The 17677-nt window shown below is 45.3% G+C and overlaps 2 protein-coding genes across 2 annotated transcripts in view; one reads left to right on the plus strand and one right to left on the minus strand.

Moving 5' to 3' along the window:
- Positions 1–639: 639 nt before the first annotated feature.
- On the minus strand, positions 640–8581 carry GCM2 (glial cells missing transcription factor 2). Its single transcript, XM_033219867.1, has 5 exons — positions 8426–8581; positions 3908–4160; positions 3343–3455; positions 2781–2906; positions 640–1825 (listed from the first exon to the last, which is right to left on the minus strand). The coding sequence occupies exons 1-5, from the start codon at positions 8513–8515 to the stop codon at positions 887–889; spliced, it is 1521 nt and encodes a 506-aa protein (XP_033075758.1). The 5' UTR covers positions 8516–8581; the 3' UTR covers positions 640–886.
- A 5421-nt stretch (positions 8582–14002) lies between these two features.
- The window catches only part of SYCP2L (synaptonemal complex protein 2 like), a 74614-nt gene continuing 70939 nt past the window's right edge, over positions 14003–17677 (plus strand). Inside the window, exon 1 of the mRNA XM_033219479.1 lies at positions 14003–14091. Within this exon, the coding sequence (XP_033075370.1) occupies positions 14083–14091 (9 nt within the window). The 5' untranslated portion in view covers positions 14003–14082. The remainder of the gene's footprint in view (positions 14092–17677) is intronic.

The following is a 17677-nucleotide window of genomic DNA, read 5'->3' on the forward strand; positions in this document are numbered from 1 at the left end:
TCCCAGATCGTAATATGAACAATTTTTTTCCTATTTCTGTTTTGAAGTAAGTCAAGAGTTGGCTTCATTACTTTAAAATGTCCTTGTTACATTTAATTGAACATTATCAATTACCTTTATGAAGAATAACAGAGGAACCATAAAGCTATATTTTAGCAAAACATTTTAATTCTGATTCTGAAACCTCATCAGAAAAAAATGTATTTAGTACAATGATAATCCATTAAATACAAATCATTGTTAGGCTGTCTCTGTTATGGAAACTATCATGTTATGAAAAGGTATTCAGCTAATATGAATCTTTTAAAAACAACTGAAATTTACCATTGCTATAGATTTTTTGAAAAGCTGCAGATATGTATGTTGGAGATAAACAATCAAAATTACTTCCTGAAGCTAGTTTAACAGGTTCTAAATGCTAAACAAAAATGTCATGAAATGACTCAGGAGATAAGACTCTAAAAATTTCTTCCTGAAGCTATTTTGGCAGCCTCTGGGGATGTGAAATTCCCTAAGGTGCTCTAATGGGAAAAACCCTAGAATAAGAACCAGAATCCTTGACTTCTACTCCCACTAGTAAGCTAAGTGAATTTAGGTCAGTATTTAACCTCCTCCAGTTTGGTTATTTGTTCGTTTGAGAGACTCACACTTTCCTGAGTTACTTCTATGTTTTGTAGCCAGTTTCAAAATGCTGTGTGAAATTTCCCATATTATCTAAACATTTCCAACTGATTATTCTCTCAGCCACTCAGCCTTTTTACTACGATCTGTGTTTCTTTGCACATAAGGTGAATCTCCCCACTCAATAAGAGATCATTGCCATTTCACATTTCCCTGCCTCCTGCCTGCATGCACACTGCTATTATGTTGTCCCCTGGATTGTCTTTCAAAAATCCTCATTGTTATAGGTAAAGAAGGGACCCACTCTATCTGAGTAACTGATTGCACAGCCCAGCCCAGACAGACACACATCCCAAGTCTCTGCTTCATCTGTCCTAGAGGAAACTGGCTCGTGGGGAATAGCCACAGTGGGTCTGATGGCCCGGCAATCTCCTGCACTTTTCATAGGAAGTGGCCCCGAAGGAGAGGTAGCCCTGGTGACTGTCACTGGAGGACCCCAGGCTTCTGGATAGACAGACATCCCAGTATCTTCAGGAGCATAGTTACAGCTGGAAAGGCTCTTCAACTCTCGCACACTGTCAGTGTATTTCATAGCAGGAGGCTGGTAGGCCTGGTAGGACACTTTAGTGGTGGTGGTAATCACAGTTTGTAGGGCAGGGGCACCTGGTGGCGGAGTCGCGAGGTACCTGCAGGGAAGCTCTGGGTTATAATAAGGGCGAGTGGCCATGGCCTGAAACTGCCCATGGTCAGTCCTCTCCACAAGGCTGGGTTTTCCAAGAGCTGGTTTCCAGCCATGCTGTTTGTTGGTGAAATCAAAGCTTCTCTCACAGCTGCTGTATGAATTGACATTATATTGTAGTGTGTTCAGATGAACCCAGTCTGTGTCATTAGGGATACTGGTGGAATCCTTACAAATGGTGGGATATGGGCTCGAATTTGTATAACCAGGGTTTGCCAATTCATAGCTGCAAGGTGGCCTAGGCAAATAGATTCTTGGGCTTGAGTATTTCTGAAAGGGTGGCATTTTGTCTCCTTGAAAGATGGCTAGGTCACAGGTAGCTTTGTAAGAAACAGAGTTTGGGAAGGAAGGGCAAGGCTGCCCTGGAATAGGGAAGCTGGTTTCAGTAGCTATGTCAAAGTCTTCTGGATTTTCCAAGGGAGGTATGTTGCTGAAATGACCACTGCTGTCTTGATTTTCTTCCGCCTAGAAAAATGATACAAACACAGACACATGCTATGTAAATCGTGTGGACACCTTCACCTGTAACAATAGCCAACAAGCAAGTAAAAACAGACATCCATGTGCTGGGCTCTGTGTTGTGAACATGGCACTGCCCAGGTACGTGATTTAAGCACATGGTCCAAGGGTTGCTAAGCTCGAGCTCTCTCAGACATAAATACCAACAACTGAATGAGGAAGGTCCATGGTAGCCAGGTAGGATGCTTCTGAGTGGCAGATGGTCCTGTTCTCACCCATACTGTGTTCCTAATAGTGGAGACTTAGGAGCCACACAGGCCTGGGTTCAATTCCTGACTCTGTCCCTCACGAATTGTACAAGCCACTTAACCTCTCTGAGCCTCAGATTCTTCATGTTAAAAATGGAACTTAATAATAGTAACCTCTTTATAGGGTTTCTGCAACCATTAAATGTGTGAAACTCTTAGACCAATGCCTAGCACATAGGAAGTGCTGGAAAATGTCAGTTTCTGTTATCCTTACTCTAACACTCTGCCTGCTTGGCAAGCTTTGGTTGAAAAGGAAAACTGAATTAAATTGCACAGAGAAATTTTATCCATTCTTACGGATGAAATAATGGAAAGGAGCCTCTCAAGGGTGCACTGATAACTTCCTGTTGGTAGGCACATATTTCTGTCTTTATTACTGTTGCATAATCGCCCTTATATTAGGATGTCAGCACACTGACATATAAGGACTGTATCATTGCTTGTAGAGATTGTTGCTTTTTCTTTTAAGGAGAAGAAGGGATTAGAAACCCTATCCAAATGTTGACTTAATGATATTTTGTTACAGACATATAATTTTCATATGAAATCAAACCCTTGTAATTAATGTATGACCTTCATATTTTGCATAATGATCAGCATATCTTGGGATGAAAATGAGCTGAGACCGCTGTGCACTGTCAGCTCCCTGTTACCTTGGATTCTCGAATTCTCTTTTTCTGGGGTTGGTAGAAAGAGGCCATTTGTCTCTTGATGGCGCTTCTTCTAGCTTCCGTCTCCAATTTGCTTTCTGGTCTTGGGTGATCATGAACTCCCTTGGCCTGCAATAAGGAGAAAATGAATCATACATTTGTGCCTCGAAAGGAAGCTGACAATGTTACCCAAAAATTGATTATGCCTTTCCCAAGATCTCAGGTGTTTAGTTTTGTTTCTTTCAAAATGACAGAAAAAAAAATTCTTGAACAAATAAAACAGCCTCAAGAATTGACATCTTAAAAGATCACCTGCAATCCCTTTACTCTGTTGAAAGAACTATAACTATAACTTGGTTTGCCATCTGTGGACCTTAAAGAGCACAAAGTAGTGAGCAAATTTCTAGGCTCCCGCTAGGTCCCTGGGGAGCTCTAGCACCTATTTCTGGCCACTGGGGCTGTATTTTGTTTGGCCCAGGGTTCCCAAGGCACATGACAGGGTGGTTTGGCCTTTTTTGGTCTGATGAAAAGTATCCATCACAACTTGTGTTCTCACCTGACCTACCTGAAAAAAGATTGCATTGCCATCGAGCCGCCAAAAGTTGGTTACGGGGTATCCGCTGTGCCCTCGACAAGGAATCAACTCCAAAGCAGAATGACAGTTAGGGCATGCCTTCTCTGCAAAGCCCGGAAGGGAGAAATATTAACCCTGACCCCAGACCCTTCTGAAGAAAGAAAGGGCAAATTAGTTGGGAACAAATAACTCATGCTTGGGCACAGTGGCTCACGCCTGTAATCCCAGCACTTTGGGAGGCCGAGGTGGGCAGATCACCTGAGGTCAGGAGTTCAAGACCAGCCTGACCAACATGGAGAAACCCTGTCTCTACCAAAAATGCAAAATTAGCTGGGCATGGTGGCGCAGGCCTGTAATCCCAGCTACTTAGGAGGCTCAGGCAGGAGGATTGCTTGAACCCAGGAGGTGGTGGTTGCAGTGAGCTGAGATCATGCCATTGCACTCCAGCCTGAGCAACAGAGGGAGACTCCATCTCAAACAAACAAACAAACAAAAACAACAACAACAAAAAGCTCATGACTCCAAGGTCACCCTCTCCCTGGCCCCGCGTCCTCACTCTGCTGTTTCAGCCGTGCCTTGTCGCAGATGGCTGGCCGCAGCTGCAGGCGGGAACCGTCGGGCAGGGCACAGGCCTGTGCACACACCACCACACCCAGGCACGACTTCTTGAGGATGCGGCCATTGTGGTTGTTGGTGTTGCGCATGGCCCAGCCGCTCAGGTGACGCTGAGCCTTCTTCTCATCACTGCTGTAGACGAAGCGCACGTAGCCATCAGGCCACTCTCGGAATTGGTCGAAGAGGGCCAGCTCCTAGAAGAGTGCAGAAGTAAGGGTGGTCAGTTCATCCAGTCCAAACTGCACACATTATGCTCTAAAATTTCTCCAAGCACATTAGGATAAAAACGTGTTCCTTTTAAATCCGGTAATGTCAAATCCCAAAATGCCACTCTTTCTATATAAGACTTCCTGACAACCAGGTAATAAGTAATGTTTATATAGTGCTTATCTGTTAAATGCTATACATGTATTAATTCATCTAGACTTCAAGTTACAGGCAAACAATTATTTCCAATTTACCGACGAGGACATGGAGGTCCGAGAGGTTAATCAACTTGCCCAAGGTCACGTCACACAGCTAGCAAGATCTGGCTCTAGGATTTACACCCTGGCAGTCCCATTCCAGAGCCTGTACTTCTTACCACTATATTATATCACTTCCTGGTGTGTTTAAATGTTGAAAACATTTTTAAGTTAAGTATCAAAGTACCAGGGGAAAAAGTGATTGGAATGTTCTATCCCTGAAATGTAATTTAACTGGTAAATATCTTTAAGTCAGTGCATTTTCTTCAAAAGCTCTTGGCTCTCTATGCCAAACCTGTCAGTCACATTAGCACCCAGAGTAATGTCAGAGAGGAAAGAACAGCTTCCCTCCCTACTCTCAACTTGGCTCTCCAAGTTTAAAAGGGTACTGCAATGAAGGACTTAAGCCATGAGCTTTGGGGTGTGGGTGAGCTTGCCTGGCACTGGACTGCTCCCCAGAACAATATGGGATTGTCATTCTCCTCAAAAGAGCCACATGACTGAAATAATAAGTTATATCTAAAATACTGAGCATTGCCTTAGTAGTCACATTTGGTAGTCTTTGTCAATTTAATGCATTATTTATACTGCAATAAATGTCTCTTTTGCATGTAAGTTTCATTACATAATCACCCTTTACTGAGCACTTTCTTTTTTCTTTTTTGTGAGATGGAATCTCGCTCTGTCACCCAGGCTGGAGTATAGTAGCATGATCTCAGCTCACTGCAACCTCCGCCTCTCAGGTTCAAGTGATTCTCCTGCCTCAGCCCCCCGAGTAGCTGGGACTACAGGCGCATGCCACCAGGCCTGGCTATTTTTGTATTTTTAGTAGAGATGGGGTTTCACCATATTGGCCAGGATGGTCTTGATCTCCTGACCTCATGATCCACCCACCTTGGCCTCCCAAAGTGCTGGGATTACAGGCATAAGCCACCATGCCCGGCCACTGAGCACTTTCTTTTATGTAATGTTTAGGGCTGCTTTCACACTACAATGCAGAATTGTATTGCAAAGCCATATTATGCAATATATATAATTCTCACAACATCTTTGCAAGATGGACATCTTCACTCTTGTTTACTAAATAAGGAAATGAAGGTTCAATAGATAACCTTTCACAGTGGCATAGCTGGAATATAAACAGAAGATGGGTAGCAGCCAGACCCAGTAGCCTTGCTGGTGTGATAAAAGCTCAGAACAGTGTATCATAGTAGTAAGCCATTTGCATCTCCTCCCCACTCCTGCCACTCAGGAAAATTAGATCAAACATTTGCAAAGCCAAAGTATTCACAGTTGGAAAATTCAGACTTGTATACATCACGAATACTGCACATTCTAACAGTAATAAGGTAAATGAGTGATTTTGTTTCCAAAATTACAAAGATATTGTTGAAATCATTATTACTACCATTAGGTATTATTTATCTTTTCTTGAAATATTACAATTGACATAAATTAGTACATCAATGTAAGGTAAGACACAAGTGAAATATATAATGATGTACTATCAACTCTAAGCTTACACTAAATGCCAATATCTTTGTTTTAAAAGTGAATATTTTAACTTAAGGATCTTAGTAATGAATTGACAATTTTCCAGAAAATAGCCTTTCTTTAGTTCTCCCTTAAGGATGTAGACTAGGCCCTCATGCCTCACACGAGCTACTGAGGTAGTGACCCCGGCAGTGAAGCCGCAGAGACTGTATTTTAAAAATCAGAATAGAGGATGTCAAGGATTGGGTTTCATTTGTTCTAAAGGGTTGGCATGTTGTGTGTGTACACTCCACCTGAACCTGATCATAGACCTGGAGGAGAGTTTGAGATGGTTATCTCACTCTACCACTTGCTGACAAGTTGGTAAGTAGCCTGAGACTAAGGCAAATTCAAGGACTCTCTCAAGGTCATACAGGTAGTTTAATTCGCTCACTCGGTTAGCCAGAGCAGGGCAATGCTAAGCTTCTTCACTTCACTATGCCCCAGTGTGCCTGGCCCTTTGGAGCTATTACACACATACTTCCGCTTAACAACCAGTCTCCTAAAACAAAGTTCGTATTTACATAGGAAGTCTACCAAATGCTTGAGAGACGAACCATAATTACATTATTTGGATGTGATTTTCTAAAATGCAAGATATGATTGCTTCCTGTGAAGATGTACATGGACAGAAACAGAATGAGATGCACTTGCTTACTGTGGTCCACTTTCATGAAAATGGTACCATGTGACTCTAAAGTAGGCAGACTTTAAAACAAAGGAGTGGGCTGGGCACGGTGGCTCACGCCTGTAATCCCAGCACTTTGAGAGGCTGAGGCAGGTGGATCAGCTGAGGTCAGGAGTTTGAAACCAGCTTGACCAACATGGAGAAACTCGATCTCTACTAAAAATACAAAATTAGCCAGGTGTGGTGGCACATGCCTGTAGTCCCAGCTACTTGGGAAGCTGAGGCAAGAGAATCGCTTGAACCTGGGGGATGGAGGTTGCAGTGAGCGGAGATCACGCGATTGCACCCAGCCTAGGCAACAAGAGCTAAACTCTGTCTCAAAAAACAAACAACAAAAAAACCCCAAACAAACAAACAAACAAACAAAAACAAAGGAGTAAAACACACCTAATCTACAAATGTATGGATCCAAAAAAGTGCTGACCTCTTTGAGAGGCGACACAATGTTGCAATGAATTACTATTCATCTGAACACCTATCAGGCACATTTTAGTTGCTGAAAAAATGACACATCTCTTTTTTTCCTGTGCCACAATATTGCTGGAAGCCCACATTTGTAGATGGTTGGGAAGCAACTCTCATTCTACACCCTCCATCCCCCACTGCCTGGACTTTAGAGTCACTCAGTTTTGGCCCAAACCAGTATGACCAAGCATAATTGGTCATTCTCTGAAACTGGCTTCAAACCACTTCATTCACCACTTCATCCATCCCAGTTCATTCTTTGGACTTGGCTCCAAACCATTTTTGCTTTATTGAAATAAAGCAAAATACAACCAATTCACTCTAAAAGAACGATGATTTGCTTGTCATTAAAGAAGAAGTAAGTTTTGGGGACAGATGGCCTTGTTGGTATGACTATGGTGCCTCCTTCCTCTGGGCAGTCAGGAAGGTCTGAACAAATTGCTGAAGTCGGGCTATTTGTTTTAAATTTAGGGCATTAGATTCACTTTACAGTTGTACTTCATAGTTTTGCTGTATGAGAAGCAGTGGTATTTACACCTGTTTAGATTTTCTCGTTAGCTTTCTCATGGATTTAAAGTAAATGAATAAGGAGAGGCACCTGATTTCTACCTTGGTTAACGGGAAGTGAAAGGACAGGCGTCTCGCTCTCCCCAAGACTGGGAATGTGGAGCCTAATCAACATTTCCTGCTGCTTTCCGTGTAATTTCAGGCAAGCACAAGGAAATTGCTGGGAGAAGACACATTTCTTCTTCTTTCTTTCTTTTCTTTCTTTCTTTCTTTCTTTCTTTTTTTTTTTGAGACGGAGTTTTGCTCTTGTTGCCTAGGCTGGAGTGCAATGGGGCGATATTGGCTCACAGCAACCTCCGTCTCCCGGGTTCAAGCGATTCTCCCGCCTCAGCCTCCCGAGTAGCTGGGACTATAGGCATGCTCCACCACGCCCAGATAATTTTGCATTTTTAGTAGAGACGGGGTTTCTCCATGTTGGTCAGGCTGGTCTTGAACTCCTGATCTCAGGTGATCCGACCGCCTCGACCTCCCAAAGTGCTGGGATTACAGGCGTGAGCCACCGCGCCCCGCCGAGAAGATACATTTCTAAACCCAATTCAGCCTTTTGTGGAGTCCAGTTCTCTTTCTACATTTGAGGGGGTCTCAGAAACCCAGAAATTGTGTGTGTGTGTGTGTGTGTGTGGTGTGTGTGTGTGTGTGTGTATGGACCATCCGCAGACTCTTCAAGAACTCGAATGCCATTCTCCCTCCCTCCTTCGGATGGACAGCGCCCCGCGTGCCCGCACACACCCGGTTCACTTACCTGAGGCATCTGCGGATCGTTGATGTCCCAGCTGAGCTGCATCCCGTAGGAGCACACGCCGACCGTATCCTGCACCGCGGCTGCCGGCATCTGCCCAACTCGCTCGCGCTTTCCGCCCAAGGTTCTGAAAAATAGAAGACAAAAGGAGAGGTGCGCCAGGTGATTTTTTTTTCTCCTCTTTAAAGAAGAAAGTGGGGTATGTGTGTGAAGGGGAGGGGCAGAGAGAGAGAGAGAGAGAGAGAGAGAGAGAGGTTGTTTAGAAATCTGGAAGTTGGGGACAATGGTTATCGACCCGGGCGGGGCCCTGTCCTCGGCCACGGTGCTGAACGGTCTCCACCCGAACGGTAGCATCGACGTCTGGCAGCTGACCCCTCCTTTATAAAGATGCATCTCCGGGGGGCTCCGCCCTGTTTAGCCTACCTGGCTAGCGCCCACGCTCCAGGGGCCGGTCACCCCCTCCACCACAGACCCAGGAACGGAGGGGGAGGTTAAACTCAGCCCTGGAAGTAAAGGGAAACTGCAGCCAGGGGGTGGGGGTGGAGAGGGTAAGTTGGAATGTATCCTTTAAGTTTAAAACCTTATTCTTTTCTTTTCTTTCCTTTTCTTCTTTTTTGTCTCACTCCGTTGCCCAGGCTGGAGTGCAGTGGCGCCATCTCGCCTCACTGCAACCTCCGCCTCCCAGGTTCAAGCGATTCTCCTGTCTCAACCTCCCCAGTAGATTACAGGTCCGTGCCACCACGCCTGGCTAATTTTTGTATTTTTAGTAGAGACAGGTTTTCGCCATGCGAAACCCTTACCAAGCTGGTCTTGAACTCCTGACCTCGGGTGATCCGCCCGCCTGGGTCTCCCAAAGTGCTGGGATTACAGGCATGAGCAACCGCACCCGGCCTTTTTTTTTTTTTTTCCAAACGCATCCAGCTTCCCTGATTTCGGAAAGGGGCTTAGAGGGAGGCTTTGGAAGCACAGGCTTTCCAGCAAAGTCCCCTGAGAGGCAACACTCAATTCCAGTAAAGCATGGGAACCGTGCGTGGGCCCCTCTGCCGTCCGCGCCCTCCCTACCCTGAATAACCATGCCCACGCCTCCTAGTTACGTGTCAGCCCATTTTGGGCCTCCACTGCCGGCTCTTCCCCTAACTATTGTGCGTGTCTCGGAGTCTTCGCTCGGCTGTTTGGGATGTGTGAACGGGCGCCACGCCTCCGCGTATGCTCGCTAGCCCAGGAGCCTTCACGCTCCCGGGAACTTCGGAGGGACCTGGCCCTGCAGGAACGGAGTCCTACAAAGTGAACCCGGAGGAGGTGGGGGGAAATGAGCCCGGGGTAGGTGGGAGCCTGGGGAAGGAGGGAAAGGGGAGAGGGGAAAAGTCCCGAAGAACTCCTAGCTTTCTCCACTGCTTTGGCTCCCTCTGGGTCTCAGCTTCCTTATCTGTTAAATAAGGGGTTGTGGTTCGGCGAGCTCTCAGTTGCCACCCACCTGAACACAACGCTTTTTGAGACGGAGTCTCACTCTGTCGCCCAGTCTGGAGTGCAGTGGTGCAATCTCAGCTCACTGCAACCTCCGCCTCCCAGGTTCAAACGATTCTCCTGCCTCAACCTCCCGAGTAGCTGGGACTACAGGCGCGCGCCACCGAGACCAGCTAATTTTGTATATTTAGCAGAGACGGGTTTTCACCAAGTTGGCCAGTATGGTCTCGATCTATTGACCTCGTGATCCGCCCGCCTTGGCCTGTCAGAGTGCTGGGATTACAGGCACCGCGCCGAGCTCACAACTCTTTTAAAACTCTTAAAAAAAAAAACAAAAAAACTTTACTGATATAGTCGTGGAAATATCACGATGAAATTGTATTTACTCCATTACAGTCTTGGGAGGCTTTGGGGGATTAGAGAATCGCGGTGGCGCGGGGGTGCGCAGGACAATGTGGGTTTTCAGGGGCTGGGACCCAACCTTCCTCATCTGAGCAGCCGTCTCGCCCAGGGCTACTATGGCACTTGGAGACCCTCAGTTAAAAAAAAAAAATCGATTGACGTGACTAAAGTCACTCTGACTACGCCAGGGCCGGATTCTGGACGGCCAGGGAAAAGAGCTTCTGGAATTTATTCCCGGAGCCCTTGTTTTGCAGCTGCACGCTTCCATTCCCAGCCCTAGCCAGAGAAGAGGAGCCAACCTCCCACGGCGGATTCCCTTGATAGAGGAGGATGAACCGAACCCATGACCCTCCAGACCTGGGGAGTGACGCGCCCTAGACCTCGGCACCGCAAAGCCCGCGCTCGGCACACGGACGGGTGCTGGGCTGGACTCGGCCGGGAGGGCGCCCATGCCTACGCCTCTTGCAGGATTAGTACCTTCGGTTGGCAAAAGGTGGATAAAGGAAGAGTGAAACAACCTCAGGAAGCTAAGGGTGATCCACACTCCCTGTCCTTTTACTTCCCCAGCCAAAGGCACAGTGAAGCTTGCTTAGAAAAGTCGATCCCGCGGCTGGGCGCTGTGGCTCATGCCTGTAATCCCAGCACTTTGGGAGGCCGAGACGGGAGTATAGCTTAAGCCCAGCAGTGCAAGACCAGCCTGGGCAACATGGAGAAACCCTGTCTCTTCCAAAATAATAATAATAATAAATAATAATAATAATAATAATAATGCCGGGCATGGTGGCATGTGCCTGTAGTCCCACATACTAGGGAGGCTGAGGCGGGAGGATCGCTTGAATCCAGGAGGCAGAGGTTGCAGTGACCTGAGATAGCGCCGATGCACTCCCGCCTGGGCGACAGAACGAAGTCCTGTCTCAAAAAAAAGAAAAGTGAAAGAAAGAGAGAGAGAGGGGGGAGGGAGAGAGGGAGGCGGGGGGGGGGGGGGGGGGGGGGAGGGAGGGAGGCGGGGGGGAGGGAGGGAGGGAGGGAAGGAAGGAAGGAAGGAGGAAGGAAGGAAGGAAGGAAGAAGGAAGGAAGGAAAAATAAAAGAAAAAAGAAAAAAAAGAGAAAAGAAAAGGAAAGAAAAATGAAAAAGTATCCCGGTCTGTTACAGAAGCTGGCCAATGGCAGCGGACCAGTGAACTCTGTTGGAGAGAAAGGACAACTTTGAGCAGTTCCTCGCGATTTTTTCCTCCCTTATCTTCAAGCTTGGGTCCTCCTCCCAAGCAAAGCTGAAGGGTCCTAGCAGAAGAAAGTGATGTGTTCATTCCCAGCCTCCTTTCTCCCGAAGTTCTCCCCTCCTGAAAGGTCCTGTCAGTAGTCAGGGTTTCTGATTAAAATCACTCTCAAATGGTCGCCACCAAGGTCTAGTTGGGAACGAAGAGATGTGTCTACTCTTCACCCACTAGTTTCATTTACAGATTTTCATCTTATTAACTGACTGCCAAAGGTCCCCGAAACTCCTGTTGATTCAGTTGCTTTTCGTGTTGCTTTGTCTTCCAAAATTGAATGAACATTTATTGATCATCCATTTTAAAATATATTATTTCATTAAATGTTGTAGTTTAAGGTAACTTATCCTTTCAAATGTTCTAAAAATAACTTTAAAATGGTGATTGAAAGTTACCTCTGAGAATGCATAGAAATAAATTTTTGGTCTTATTGCAGTGCTAGAATAGTTCCTGTCTGTGTGCTTTTGGAATGTTCCTAGAGAGACCTGATCCGTCAAAATGTAAATAACTAAAACTTTTTTATGTTAAAAGCACATCAATTAATTTCTAAAGGGATTCTGGTATCCAAAGAAATGTCATAGAGCCTCTACCATATTTACTTTGAGAAGAATTAAAATATGCATTTCAAGTTCCCACAAATTATATTTGGGCAAAACATGTTAGTAAAAGAAGCTAATCAAACTAAAAAAAAAATAAACAGGTAAAAGGTATTTTGCCTATTTTGTTATTTTTAATTTCTCTTAAAGATTTGAATGCATTGCACCACAGACTTTGGAAGGATATGTTTTTCCCCAAAAGCCTGAAAGTAACAGATGATGAAGTTTGCTATCTAATATTATGAAAACTCTAATTTTTTAAATATTCTATTAAATAAAATTCATTTAAACTGTAGCATTTTGTTTATTGATTCTTATTATTCTTTCTTTCTTTCTTGCCCTGGTATTATATTTGTATTGACTCACAATAGCTTATACTCACAGCTGTTCCTGTCTTGATTACTAGTTTAATATTACAAAACTCCATTAATTGAAAAGGAAGAAAACCTGCGTTTGAATTTCCTTGGTTTAGATTAAAATAGGTAAACTAATGTAAGAATATTTACATTATACTTGCCAGAAAATGGATACGACAGGCTTTGATACAAACATTGTTTTGAACAGACTAGAAGTGTGTGCAAGTCCTGGGCTAACAGGGGTTCTGGTTATGTTATGTTTTGCTTTGGTGTAGACAAATATCTTCTGTATATATTATGACATGAAATACTCACAGGTCTAGTTATAATACAAGTTGATTTTTACACAAAGAATGTTTGGACTGGAGGGGTCTTTTTTTTGTTTTTGTGGAAAACTCCAATCCAATTTAGTTTTGCCACCGTGTTCATACAACTGGCCACCTACCCAAATCAGCCCAGTCATTGGTACGCATACTTGTCAGGTTAAAGGAAATAGGCAAAAAACCAAAACCAAAACAAAAAACAGCAACAAAAAATAACTATTTGCTTTGATAAAAAAAAAAAAAAAACCCTTCCTCCGCACCACGGTACTTAAAAAACAAGCAAACACACTTTTTATGTGTGTGAAATCAGGAATGTATTAATAATATCGGGTACAAGTCTGGTTACCATTGCAAAGGGTTCGGCTTCTGTCTACATACATCAATGGACCAAAAACTGCTCCTCTGGTTTGTTTGTTTGTTTGTTTGTTTATTTATTTATTTAGACAGGGTCTTATTCTGTCTCAGAGGTTGGAGTGCAGTGGCGTGATCTCGGCTCACTGCAACCTCCGCCTTCCGGGTTCAAGTGATTCTCCTACCTCAGCCTCCCCAGCAGCTAGGATTACAGGCACATGCTACCGCGCCCGGCTAATTTTTTGTATTTTTAGTAGAGACAAGGTTTCACCATGTTGACCAGACTGGTCTGGAACTCCTGACCTCAAGTGATCCACCCGCCTCCGCCACCCAAAGTGCTGGAATTAAGGCGTGAGCCACCGCGCCCGGCCGCTCCTCTGGGTTTTTAAAGCGGGGCGAAAACTTGGAACAGCTACCGCAAAGCGAACGACTATCTCTCTGGAATTTCCCAATTAAAGGACGTTTAAACGACATAGTTCACATCCTTTGAGTGCTGGCTTTCTCTTAAAGGGTGTGCGCTAGTTCCTTGCATGCTTTTCTTTTTTTTTTTTTTTTTCAGTAGAGACGGAGTTTCACCGTGTTAGCCAGGATGGTCTCGATCTCCTGACCTCGTGATCCGTCCCTCTCGGCCTCCCAAAGTGCTGGGATTACAGGCTTGAGCCACCGCGCCCGGCCTGCATGCTTTTCTTGAGTCTCAAACACGGAGCTCTAGTCAACTGCAGGGGCGGATTCATCAATTACAGTTGCGGAAGAAGACTCGACTCAAAAAGCGGTCCGCCACCAGGGCTCTCGCAGCAGCGCCCCCAGCGGGCGGGTGTCTTGGGCAGGGAAACCGCAGAGGGCTGACCTAGCGCAGCAAAGCTGAGCGGCGCGCAGCTTCAGGACCGAAGCCTCGATATGCAAGCGGTGAGTGACACCCGGAAGGCCCGGACCTTTTGTCCACAGTCCGAGGGCGCAGAGCGCGCGAGGGCTCAGGGTCCCTAGGGCTCAGGCTTTGCCGCCCTGAGGTGTTCTCTCAGAGATCGGGCGCTGAGCACAGTCCCCCGCCACCTCCTTGGATTTGCTCGGAGTGTATTGGCAGCTTGCGGTGAGACTAGGCAGAATAGAAACCTCGGATCCCTCGCTAAATAGCGCTCAGGGAAAGGGGAACCGGATAATTCGTATTCGGAAAGCAATGAGATAGTTCTTTTCTAGTTGCTTTGCGTAGTTTCCTAGCCGGTTTTCCAGCCCTCTTTCCACCTTGCTGGGTAGAAAGTGCAGTAGCGTTCAGCAGCCCGAAGTGTTGGGACTTCATTTAACCGAGTGACAAAGAGCAGCCCCTAAGATAAAGCTACAATTATTACTTATCAATAAAAAATAAGAAATAAAAACACGTGGAGTGTGAGCCCACCCAGGGACGCCAAAAACAACAAACAAAAACCACTTGGGGCGTGTTTCTAACATTCTTCTGCCTGGGTTCCTGGTGGTAGAAATTCTGATTTAATTGGTCTACGGTGGGCCGGTAGTTTGTTAGTTTGTTAGTGAGGACCCCAGGTGATTCTGATAGCCAGGGATAACTGCTTGCCTAGATTCAGGAACTCACTCTTGTTCTCCATAACGTCCATCTGTCATCTGGCGCCATTTTCCCAGCCATGGGGAAACAGATTTGGGACACAAACCTTTATAACATCAAGTTACGCTTAAATTCAGAGCACTTAAGCATAACCTCCTCACCATCCCTCTTACATTGAAAGCTGCCATTCACTGAACCATTTTTGTGTGCCAGGCGCTATGCTAAGAACATTACAAACATTCTGTCAGTCCTCACTCCAATCCTTCCGTATAGGTGTTCTCATCTTTTTTTTTTTTTTTTTTTTTGAGACGGAATGTCATTCTGTCACTCAGGCTGGAGTGCAGTGGCGTGATCTCGGCTCACTGCAACCTCCGCCTCCGGGGTTCCAGCGATTCTCCTACCTCAGCCTCCCGAGTAGCTGAGACCACGGGCGCCTGCCATCACGCCCGGCTAATTTTTGTATTTTTAGTAGAGACGGGGTTTCACCATGTTGGCCAGGATGGTCTCGATCTCTTAACCTCATGATCTGCCCACCTCGGCCTCCCAAAGTGCTGGGATTACAGGTGTGAGCCACCGCGCCCGGCTATCATCATGTTTTTTAAATGAGGAGACTGAAGCTCAGAGAATCTAATGACCTTTTCTGCCTAAACCATCCCACTTTCTGATGTTCCTGTCAAGTTCCTACCCACAAAAGTTGCCATATGATCTTCACAGAAGGGGGATACCTTTCTGTGCACTAGAGTGGCTCCAGAAATTTCAGAAACAGTAAGCATTTCTTTGAAATTTGCAGAGTACTGACCACCAAGGCCAGAGACGGTTGAAAGGAGGTAGAAATAAAAATACACAGAGCATCTCTGCATATGAGTTGAACTGAAGGAGAGATAGGGCAGTGTCTATAGAGAAAAGAGGTAAAGGAGTGTAACATAAAGACTCCTGGGAATATTTTCTTTGGGATGGGAAGTATTTCCCACTAATTCAGAATTTGTTGACAAAACTTAGAAATTCTTTTTTTTTTTTTTTTTTTTTTTTTTTTTTTTTTTTTGAGGCGGAGTCTCGCTCTGTCGCCCGGACCGGAGTGCAGTGGCCAGATCTCAGCTCACTGCAAACTCCGCCTCCCGGGTTTACGCCATTCTCCTGCCTCAGCCTCCCGAGTAGCTGGGACTACAGGCGCCCGCCATCTCGCCCGGCTAGTTTTTGTATTTTTAGTAGAGACGGGGTTTCACCGTGTTAGCCAGGCTGGTCTCGATCTCCTGACCTCGCGATCCGCCCGTCTCGGCCTCCCAAAGTGCTGGGATTACAGGCTTGAGCCACCGCGCCCGGCCAGAAATTCTTTATAGATCCATAGCATAGTGTTTATTTGATGTCAGTTTGTGTTATGAATTAACACCCCCCCCTTTTTTTTTTCTGATATGGAGTCTCACTTTGTCACCCAGGCTGGAGCACGGTGGCTCGATCTCGGCTCACTGCAACCTCCACCTCCCGGGTTCAAGTGGTTGGTTCTCCTGCCTCAGCCTCCTGAGTAGCTGGGACTACAGGGGCCCGCCACCACACCCAGCTAATTTTTTGTGTGTTTAGTAGAGACGGGGTTTCACCATATTGGACAGGCTGGTCTCGAACTCCTGACCTCGTGATCCACCTGCCTCGGCCTCCCAAAGTGCTGGGATTACAGGCATGAGTCACTGCGCCTGGCCTAACACCCAATTTTAATTGTATCTTTAGCTGTTCCTTCTATCTCACTTTTGCCTCTACTCAGTTATCTACTAACACAATGGTTCTTTTTCTTTGCCTTTATCATTTATTTTTAATTGACACATATATTAATTGACACATAATAATTGTACATGTTAATAGGTGTAGTGTGATATTTTCATATGTGTATACAATGTGTAATGATCACATCAGAGTGATTATGCATATCCATCACCTCAAACATTTATTTCTTTGTGTTGGGAATGTTCAAAGTCTACTTGTCTAGCTATTTGAAAATATACAGTAAGTTGTTCATTATAGCCACCCTACAGTGCTATCGTACTCTAGAACTTACTCCTTCTTCCAGGTAGCTGTAATTTTGTGTCCATTAACTAATCTCTGCCTATCTCACCCTTCCCCTTTTCTAGTGACCACTATTCTATTCTCTACTTCTATGAGATCAGCTTTTTTTTTTTTTTTCTTTTTTTTCTTTTGAGATGGAGTTCTGCTCTTGCTTCCTCAACTGGAGCGCAATGGTGCGACCTCAGCTCATTGCAACCTCTGCCTCCCGGGTTCAAACGATTCTCTTGCCTCAGCCTCCCCAGTAGCTGGGATTACAGGCATGTGCCACCACGCCCGGATAATTTTGTATTTTTAGTATAGGCGGGGTTTCGTCATATTGGTCAGGCTGGTCTCAAACTCCTGATCTCAGGTGCTCCACCTACCTCGACCACCCAAAGTGCTGGGATTACAGGCATGAGCCACCACACCTGGCCGAGATCAGTTTTTTAGCCTCTACATGTGATCAAGAACATGCAGTGTGTCTGTCTGTGCCCTGCTTATTTCACTTAGCATAATGTCCTCCAGGCTCATGCATGTTACCATGAATGACAGGATTTTGTTCTTTTTTTCTGGCTGAAAAGTATTCCACTGCGTGAATATATCACATTTTCTTTATCCATTCATCTGCTGATGGACACTTAGGTTGATTCCATATCTTGGCTATTATGAATAGTGCTGCAATAAACATGGGAGTGCAGATATGCCTTTGACATACTGATTTCTTTTCTTTTGGATATATCTCCAGGAGTGGGATTGCTGGATTTGTGATAGTTCTGGCTTTAGTTTTTTGAGGAACCTCCATGCCCTTTTCCATATTGTCTATACTAATTTATATTCCTACCAACAGTGTACAAGAGTTCCTCTTTTTCCATATCCTTGCCAGCATTTGTTGTTTTTTGTCTTGATAAT

The sequence above is a fragment of the Trachypithecus francoisi genome, unplaced genomic scaffold (genome assembly GCF_009764315.1).
Source record: "Trachypithecus francoisi isolate TF-2019V2 unplaced genomic scaffold, Tfra_2.0 Lachesis_group10, whole genome shotgun sequence".
In the NCBI taxonomy this organism is placed as follows: domain Eukaryota; kingdom Metazoa; phylum Chordata; class Mammalia; order Primates; family Cercopithecidae; genus Trachypithecus; species Trachypithecus francoisi.